This window comes from Salvelinus sp. IW2-2015, unplaced genomic scaffold (assembly GCF_002910315.2).
Source record: "Salvelinus sp. IW2-2015 unplaced genomic scaffold, ASM291031v2 Un_scaffold1856, whole genome shotgun sequence".
Lineage (NCBI taxonomy): Eukaryota > Metazoa > Chordata > Actinopteri > Salmoniformes > Salmonidae > Salvelinus > Salvelinus sp. IW2-2015.
In genome coordinates, this window is record NW_019943221.1 from 286,667 (window position 1) to 296,401 (window position 9,735).

The following is a 9,735-nucleotide window of genomic DNA, read 5'->3' on the forward strand; positions in this document are numbered from 1 at the left end:
GCAGTACAGCTAGTCACACATCAGTCAGTACAGCTACAGTCACACAGTCAGTACAGCTACAATCACACAGTCAGTACAGCTACAGTCACACAGTCAGTACAGCTAGTCACACAGTCAGTACAGCTACAGTACAGTCACAGCAGTTACAGCACAGGCACACAGTCAGTACAGCTACAGTCACACAGTGTCAGTACAGCTAACGTCACACAGTCCAGTACAGCTACAGTCACACAGTCAGTACAGCTAGTCACACAGTCACAGCTACAGTCACTCAGTCAGTACAGCTACAGTCACACAGTCAGTACACGACTACAGTACAGTCACACAGTCAGTACAGATACAGTACAGTCACACAGTCAGTACAGATACAGTACAGTCACACAGTCAGTACAGCCTGACATCAGTTGGTTCTGAGTCAATCTCTTCTTCTGGACTCTCTTAGCTGGCTTTCAAATCTACAGGAGTGTAAACAGTGAGGAATGCAGGGAACAGAAGATGAAGGGAGATAAAACCCAGAAAACCCCAGTGAGAATCGTATAACTTCTACACACACAGATGCAAAGGTGGCATGTGGACATACAGACAAGCATGCATACACCCACTTACACAGGCAGTAATGCACACACACCACCACACACACACACACCACACACACACACACACACACACACACACACACACACACACACACACACACACACACACACACACACACTAGGTCAATGTGTTAGTGATTATGGTTGGTGACAGGGGGCCTGTGGAGCTCTGTGGAGGCGCTGCCTGCACTACTTTCCAGCCTCAGAACAGACTGGGCTGCAGACTGGAGCCTAATCCCTCAGCTCCTCCCTCGACTCCTCCCCCCAGGAAGTCCTGGAATTCAAGGTAACCCTAGGAGTCTGGCTGCCGTGACAACACTTACTGTAGCTAACTGGGCTCACTGCATACACAGTAGAGAGGAGAGGAAGAGAGAGGTCCGTTCGTGTTCTAGATAACTGAGTAGCCAAAACAGTCACATCTAAAACTGATCACAACTGCTTTGTGGTTGAGTAGCCATCCTGTGAAAGACTGAGCAGCTGCCCTGCTACAGAGCCCCTCCCTCCCTGTCCCCCATCCATCCAGCTGGTCAGACGTTTATACGTCTGTTTTACGGACCACAGCGGAGGCCAAGGCGGGAAAACAGACGTGTGTGGGAGACAGGGTGTGAGACAGACGGCTGGTACTGACAGCTAGGAGGGACGTTCCCCCCCCCCCCGCTCACTCTACGTCAGCCTCTGGAGTCTGCAACGGAAGTTACAGATGCATGGCCCATGTTTTATATTGCATATCTAGACTGAAATCCATCTCTTATAAAACATGGACTCTCAGTTGGGACACACAGAGTTCAGGCATTGGGGTCAGCTAAAGGCTGCAGACCGGATACTGTCCCTTTATTATTTTGTAATGAGTCCTGGCCACCAGGACTATACTATATCAACAAATAAATACATTATTTTAGCTCTGTGGATTAGAGTGGACACACACGCATGCACGCACATATCACACAAACACACTATGATCCCTTTGTGATGAAACAGGAAATATCTCCTCCTCGTCCACCCACAGCTTGTTACACATTACCATAGGCATGTCCAGCTGCAGGACCCTAGTCCTACGTGAGAGTGTGTGTGTGCGTGCCGTGCATACATGAGAGAGTGTGTGTGTGTGCGTGCCGTGCATACATGAGTGTGTGTGTGTGCGTGCCGTGCATACATGAGAGAGTGTGTGTGTGTGCGTGCCGTTTTGGCATAAATTTAAGAAGTTTTTTTTGTGTGTGCGTGCATACATGAGAGTGTGTTGTGCGTGCCGTGCATACATGAGAGTGTGAGTGTGCGTTGCCGTGCATACATGAGTGTGAGTGTGCGTGCCATGCATACATGAGTGTGTGTGTGCGTGCCGTGCATACATGAGTGTGTGTGTGCGTGCCGTGCATACAATGAGTGTGTGTGTGTGCGGGCATAGATGAAGAGTGTGTGTGTGGCGTGCGTGCCGTGCATACATGAGAGTGTGAGTGTGCGTGCCGTGCATACATGAGAGTGTGTGTGTGCGCGTGCCGTGATACATGCAGTGTGTGTGTGCGTGCAGTGCATACATGAGAGTGTGTGTGTGCGTGCAGTGCATACATGAGTGTGAGTGCCGTGCATACATGAGTGTGTGTATGTGCGTGCCGTGCATACATGAGAGTGTGAGTGTGCGTGCCGTGCATACATGAGAGTGTGTGTGTGTCCTCCAGACATCCACACTACCCTACACTGGCCCACTGACTGGCTGTTGTGCAGGGTTTCCCAAACTCAGTCCTTTCCTCTCCTCTCCTTTCCTCCTCTCCACTTGGAAAGGATTTGTTTCTGGGATCTCTGTGTATTTTATGTTCTCTTCAGGCAAGCTTGGGCAGAGAGAGATTGAGAGAGAGAGAGATACATTTCCTGAGCTTAGTTAGGCCTTCTGGCCCCCAGGCTGCTGGGATTTCTCTCCACGGCTCACAAAGCGATCGCAGCTGAGCAAAGGCTAAACACACACACACACACACTGCACTGCACGCACACATACACCACACGCACCACAGCCCCCCCCCCCACACACACTGATTGGCCTTGTCAGTGCTTATGTAGAAATAAGGGTTATGCATCGTGCACCAATTGGCAAGACGAGCGTAAGTGAAAACACATGTTCTGTTGAATGCATGAAACAGAAGCAGAGAAGCCTCATCTTGCAGATGAAAACTAAAGCAGAGTAGATTGTCAGGAAGACAGGGACCCAACGGAAATGTTTTCCAAATCAACATGCAATACTTGAACTAGATTTGAGAAAACAAACTGTTTTCAGCCCAGGGCTATAAGCCAGGGCTATCATATTTCAGACATCTGCACATACAACCATTCACCAGAACATGTTCACCCAAGGGTCCCTATTCATAAAGCCTTACAGAGTAGGAGTGCTGATCTAGGATCAGGTCCCCCTGTCCATCCATCTTATTTATTGTTATTTATTTATTATGATCTAAAACACTAAACTGATCCTAGCTCAGCACTTCTACTCTGAGGTCTACTGTAATACTGTGTGGATAGTAGTTTCTACAGCCACAGGATGTCACTGAGGTACTTGGCACAGGGAGAATTGCTGCATTGTTCATTAGGTCAGAATCATAACCACTGTGATGTAATGACCCTTGACCTTTGAGTGCCTTTCTGACCACTACAACTACAAGAAGTCTGGAACCAATCCTGCCATCTGACACACACACACACACACACCACACACACACACACACACACACACACACACACACACACACACACACACACACACACACACACACACACACACACACACACACACACAACACACACACACTCACACACACACACACACACATTGTTACTACTGTGTTTTGACAGGTCTTGGACAGGGCTCCCCTCAAATAGAGGACAGGTCTAATCTAATCTAGGCCATCAGATCAGGTTGGAGCTCAGTCAGCCAGCTTGAAAAACAAGACCCAGGTAATCAGATCTCAGCGGGTATAGGATGGAGTCACCCTTAGACACAGATCTAAGGTCAATTTATATGTCTCCCCCTAATAGTGGAGGTTATGATTTGGGGAAGATACACTGACCCTAGATCTGTGACTAAAGGCAATCAGATGTTATACATCGGCTTCTCTGGRTGCTACAGCGAGAGAATGCTGACCCACATTCAAATACCAGCACACTGTGACAGCAGGGTACTGTGCAGATAGCYGATAGCAGTWTTGGTTTAGCTACCCTTGAGCTAACCTTGAACTCGATCTTACCTGGAACCCACAGGGTGAAAGCAAGAGAGGAAGACCCAAGAACACCTGGAGGGGTGACACAGAACAAGACATGAAGAAAGTGGGGTTGACTTAGCAACACCTTGAAGGAATGGTGCAGGACAGAAGAGTTTGGAAGAGATTGGAAGCGTGTAATTCCATAAGGAATTCAAAGGCCTAAGTAAGTACTGTATGTTCTCATTGAACATCCCCTAACTGTAGCCATAATCCCCGAAATACCATCCCCTGATCCAGGAGCCTTCAGTCCATATCTGATGTGCAGATATGAGTGCAGGATTTTGTTCCAGCCCTGCACTAAGTCAAGAACACAGCCCTACTCCAGTGTAAAAAGCATTTATCTATGTCAGCTGGTGTGTGTTTGTGCATGTGGAAGCTTTTGTTCCAGCGCACCACTAACCCACCACCACAACAGCCCTACAGAGTAAACATCCATTGAGTCTCAACCGAGGGGGTACGCACCTTCTTGGCGGCCCGCGACGGAGACCTTCGCGTGGGCTTGGGTACCTCCCTGGTCAGGGTGGCGGGCAGCTTGGACACGGAGCCGTTCTCTCTCTTGGCCGCGGGCGAGGAGGCCGGGGGCGGTGAGGCTGGGGGTGAGGCAGGGGACACAGAGGTGGGTCCCCCCAGACGGACAGCCATCTCCTCGGTGCAGACGAGGCGCAGGCTGCGGAGGTACTCGTCCGTCTCCCGGTCTACCACCAGCAGCCTGGTCTCATGCTCCACCGCCTTGATCCTCTGCACCACCTGTGGGGAGAGGGAGATCATTATTGCACATCATTATAACACTGTACATAGCCATAATATGACATTTGAAATGTGTATATTCCTTTGAAACTTGTGAGTGTTACTGTTCATTTTTTAAATTGTATATATTACTCTGTTGTTTATTATCTAGTTCACTTGCTTTGGCAATATAAACATATGTTTCCCATGCCAATAAAGCCCTTTGAATGGAACAGAGGATGAAAGCGTAAGATAGGGAGAGAAAGAGAATGAGAGTAATAACATGATAACTGACATGATAAGGAAGTAGTGAACTACAGGGAATAGGGGGTGATGGGAGACAGAAACACAACACTCTCTACAGTATCTGGACCCTACATCATGTCAGCCTCTTTATTGAAGTGTCTAAAGTGGGTCTCCCTTGTCCCAGACATCCCAGTAGACGTCTGTCTCCGCCAGTGATGACTTACTGCTGAGTGGCATGGGGTAAGGGACTAGGGAGGAAGGGTTTGGGATGTAAACACAACGAGGACGTCTGGAACTCTGGTGATTTATAGAACAGTTGGTTATAAGGTCCAGAATTGATTGCATACCCATTGGAGTACACGTGACTAACCAGGTTTTGATCCCAGGTCTCCTGCATGGGCGCCACAAGACTGTGTTAGCCCACTGAGCTAAAGTCTATAAGTATTAGGTCTTATAAAGGTCTCAGGCTAGGTTCCTCATCATGCGAGTGTGGCTCACCGAACCAACGTGTTACACATTTACAGTGCAGGGCTTACATATGTCTCATCCTGGGTCACAATGTCAGAGGTGATACACGCTGACATGCAACTAACATGATGACAGCCATTTCAGACATCCTACATCACTGGAATAGATWMGCTCCACTTCAATCTCATGCAKGCTATGTCTGCTTTAGGTGTGTTTGTCTCATCTTCAGGCTGCCATTGCCCATCAGAGATACAACACAGCCATTCACTAAGAACTCAGYTCACTATCAACACAGCAGTGTGAGTGTYTGTATGTGTGGTGTGTGTGACCAGGCAGTCTCAGCAGCTGATGATAGGGAGATGTGTGATGTCTTCCAGTAAKTTCTGAAAGACTGTCTAGACTGTCTGCTTATTCTCACAGACCATAGAACATTCTAGACTAAACAACTTGGTTAGAGTGCCATGTAACCATGCACTGTGTCTTACAGTGCCTAGTCGTAAAAAAGTGGATATTTTAACCTGGAAAAGTTGTTAGGGYTTTTGGTATGATTTATATTATGCCACTCCATGGGGTAATACTGAGTTTTTTAGGGGAGCTAAAGTAATGGTGTATTTTGGTATTGTCCATTGTTGTATACTATGATTATTTTATACAGGTATAATAAGCTTATAAAACCATATTAATGGTGCAGTGAATAAGTATCAAATCAAATGTCAAGTGCTCCTTCAACGTTTTGAACGCCAATGGATGATACAGTAGCTGACCCCTCCGTGTCCTTCTCTGTCTGTCTGTCACTTTCATGACAATATCATTACTGAAACACTAGGCTTATAACATATTTATTTAACCCTTATTTTACCAGGTAAGTTGACTGAGAACACGTTCTCATTTACAGCAACGAGCTGGGGAATAGTTACAGGGCAGAGGAGGGGGGATGAATGGGACAATTGGAAGCTGGGGATGATTAGGTGGCCATGATGGTATGAGGACTAGGAATTGAGGAATTTAGCAAGGACACTAGGGTAAACACCCCTACTCTTACGATAAGTGCCATGGGATCTTTAGTGACCACAGAGAGTCAGGACACCCGTTTAACGTCCCATCCGAAAGACAGCACCCTACACAGGGCAATGTCCCCAATTACTGCCCTGTGGCATTTTCTTTAGACCAGAGGAAAGGGTGCCTCCTACTGGCCCTCCAACACCACTTRCAGCTGCATCTGGTCTCTCATCCAGGGACTGACCAGGACCAACACTGCTTAGCTTCAGAAGCAAGCCAGCAGTGGTATACTGCTGGCGCATATTAAACATGTCGATGTAGTCCACTGACAGAGAAAATCGGATGGAGTTGGACAGTTCGTGATGTGCTATACTCACTTGATGGTGCGTATCTTTCTCCACATTTCCCCTGTTCACCTCAATGACACGGTCCCCCGGGCGCAGACCCGAAGCTTCGGCTGACGACGCGGGCTCAACTTTGCGAATGTACTGGCCGTTCTTCCCCTTCTCACCGTGCAAGTGAAACCCATACCCGTTCTCACTCTTTGTCATGATACAAAGCCGTGGTTTCAGTTCGCTGGCCATTTCTCCTGCAGTCCAGGACTTTAAACCTGTTTCGTTCTTGAATATGGTTAGCAAAGCAGAAAAATTAAAAAAATGTAATACAATAATGACCCAACAGAGCGCAGAGCAAAACTTTCACTCTACATTTAAAACACCATCCTCTTCATATGCGTAATTTGTTCCAAAAGTTGCTCTGCAGGTTCTTCACACACAAAAACGCTCRAAACACAAGAAAACACTCCGTATTAAAAATTACATTCCAGCATTGAACTTCACGTGTAATAAAGGCAAACTCCTCCTAAAAATAGCCTAAATTATCGACCCAGGCGAACGTATTGCTTGGTGGAGCCAAGATATCTGCTAGCCGTATCGTCTCTCCAAAAACGAGTGAATTATTCTTGTTGGCGGCGCAGCGTCCTCAATCCCTCCAACTGCCCATCCTGAGGACTGATGAAGCGAGAGACCCCCCGTGCAACATGCTGCACCAGGAAAGAGCAACAGGCACTAACTAACCCCTCTCTCGACCTCCATCCATAACAACCGGTTGGGGAATAAGGATTCAATTACAACACAAGCCGCGTTTCCAGATAATTGGATAGGGCACTCGTTTGGTGCGTAATAGCACCTCCCTCGCTAGAAATCAACGKGTTTTYCCTGGGGCTGTCATTACCAGAGCGCAGCTCTTGAAGAGTGGTCTAAGAAGGGGTCCTTTCTCACTGAGGAGCCTAATCAAGCGAATGCTGTGGAAATGCTGCCGTTTAGCACGGGATGGTGATCCAGGTACGAGGACTCCGCATGTAATCGACCAATCAGTGTGCTCGCTGGGTGTCTCAAGTATCCAAAATGGCGACTTCACCAAAAATAGTTGGGAGGTTGTTTTGTTGTGTCGGAAAGSACTCAATTGTATCATGTTGACAACACAATGATTTATTGTCATTACATTCAGGTAAATAACGATTTATTTGTAACATGACCCCTCTAGCACCATTACGCATGGCATACAATTACGCATACCGTTCATGTTACAATGGTGCCCCTAAGTGGTCAAATTACGAAATACATGTAAAAAGGGTATGAAAAGTGATAGTAGTATCATTTTTTTTGTGTGTGGTGGTTGTGGGGGGGATTTGTGGGAACTAGTGAACAAGTGTACACTTCAGGAGAAGGGAGATGTTATTGGAACGCACCCTATCACACACTCACTATGGAGTAGCACAAGCTGAACTGCAACAGAAGGGGGAGCCCGTCTGGCCTGCATGGTCACAGTCAAACTAGTGAGAGGAGCACTAATACATGAAGACAGAGGGGGGCAGCAGAGGAGTGTCTTTACAGCTCTGGGGTGAAGTTTCCCCTAGACACTGATCTTGGGTCAGTTTTGCATTTTCCCCACTATGGTTAGGATTGGGCAGGGTCAGCTGATACCCTACTCTGTCTTTTCTAAGGCCAAGGAGGTTGTATATACGATAATTTATGCTGTTGCTGTCTATACATAGAAACAGCAGGTGGCAGCAGAGGAATGTATTTGCAGAGGCCACGAAGTATATACCTTATGTTACTCTACAATACAGGTATGATACATGATCAAGAGATAGAAATAGAATTCCTGATTCTATGTCCAGTCCACCAGTATGTCTCATTGACTTGAATGGGGATGCCGGTTCTAGCAATTCTATTTATATTTAGCCTACTTTTTTTTGTTTGTGTTTGATTTATTTGACAATTCAAAAACACAATACAACCACAAATGTGGATACAATGCATTTAAAAACTGTTGAGAGTAACACAAAAAATAAAATAAAAACATTCTGATACAGTATATTCACATACTGTATTTACAGTATATGGTTACGTTGTTGTCTCTTTGTAACTTGCAAATAAAGAGCGTCGCACACTCCATATATAAACTCCCAGTAATTGATTGGGTAAATCACCAACGTTTCGGCATTAGTGTCATCCCAGGATATTAGTGTCTCTTCTTGGAGGATCTGTACGTCAGTCAGGGAACCAGATCACTTTCTGCAAGACTCTGACAGAAAGAACACAATCCATCYATCCAGGCTCTACAGTCGTGGCCAAACGTTTTGAGAATGACACAAATATTCATTTTCACAAAGTCTGCTGCCTCAGTTTGTATGGTGGCAATTTGCATATACTCCAGAATGTTATGAAGAGTGATCAGATAAATTGCAATTAATTGCAAAGTCCCTCTTTGCCATGCAAATGAACTGAATCCCCCAAAAACATCCCCACTGCATTTCAGCCCTGCCACAAAAGGACCAGCTGACATCATGTCAGTGATTCTCTCGTTAACACAGGTGTGAGTGTTGACGAGGACAAGGGTGGAGATCACTCTGTCATGCTGATTGAGTTCGAACAACAGACTGGAAGCTTCAAAAGGAGGGTGGTGCTTGGAATCATTGTTCTTCCTCTGTCAACCATGGTTGCCTGCAAGGAAACACGTGCCGTCATCATTGCTTTGAACAAAAAGGGCTTCACAGSCAAGGATATTGCTGCCAGTAASATTGCACCTAAATCAACCATTTATCAGATCATCAAGAACTTCCAGGAGAGCTGTTCAATTGTTGTGAAGAAGGCTTCAGGGCGCCCAAGAAAGTCCAGCAAGCGCCAGGACCTTCTCCTAAAGTTGATTCAGCTGCGGGATCGGAGCACAACCAGTACAGAGCTTGCTCAGGAATGGCAGCAGGCAGGTGTTAGTGCATCTGCACGCACAGTGAGGTGAAGACTTTTGGAGGATGGCCTGTTGTCAAGAAGGGCAGCAAAGAAGCCACTTCTCTCCAGGAAAAACATCAGGGACAGACTGATATTCTGCAAAAGGTACAGGGATTGTACTGCTGAGGACTGGGGTAAAGCCATTTTCTCTGATGAATCCTTTAA

The 9,735-nt window shown here is 46.6% G+C and overlaps 1 protein-coding gene across 1 annotated transcript; it reads right to left on the minus strand.

The window, feature by feature from the left end:
• Positions 1–243: 243 nt before the first annotated feature.
• LOC112072212 (Na(+)/H(+) exchange regulatory cofactor NHE-RF2) lies at positions 244–7,904 on the minus strand. Its single transcript, XM_024139626.2, has 4 exons — positions 6,655–7,904; positions 4,301–4,585; positions 3,824–3,868; positions 244–455 (listed from the first exon to the last, which is right to left on the minus strand). Exons 1-4 carry the CDS (start codon positions 6,859–6,861, stop codon positions 450–452), a joined length of 543 nt encoding a protein of 180 aa, XP_023995394.1. The 5' UTR covers positions 6,862–7,904; the 3' UTR covers positions 244–449.
• Between the last annotated feature and the right edge of the window lie 1,831 nt (positions 7,905–9,735).

Excerpts from the sequence above, each read along its gene's own strand:
- LOC112072212 (XM_024139626.2), bottom strand. The coding sequence starts at position 6,861 with ATGGCCAGCGAACTGAAACCACGGCTTTGTATCATGACAAAGAGTGAG. Across the intron at positions 4,586-6,654 it reads AGAAAGATACGCACCATCAA|GTGGTGCAGAGGATCAAGGC; the intron begins GTGAGTATAGCA and ends CTCTCCCCACAG. Across the intron at positions 3,869-4,300 it reads CGTCGCGGGCCGCCAAGAAG|GTGTTCTTGGGTCTTCCTCT; the intron begins GTGCGTACCCCC and ends TCACCCCTCCAG.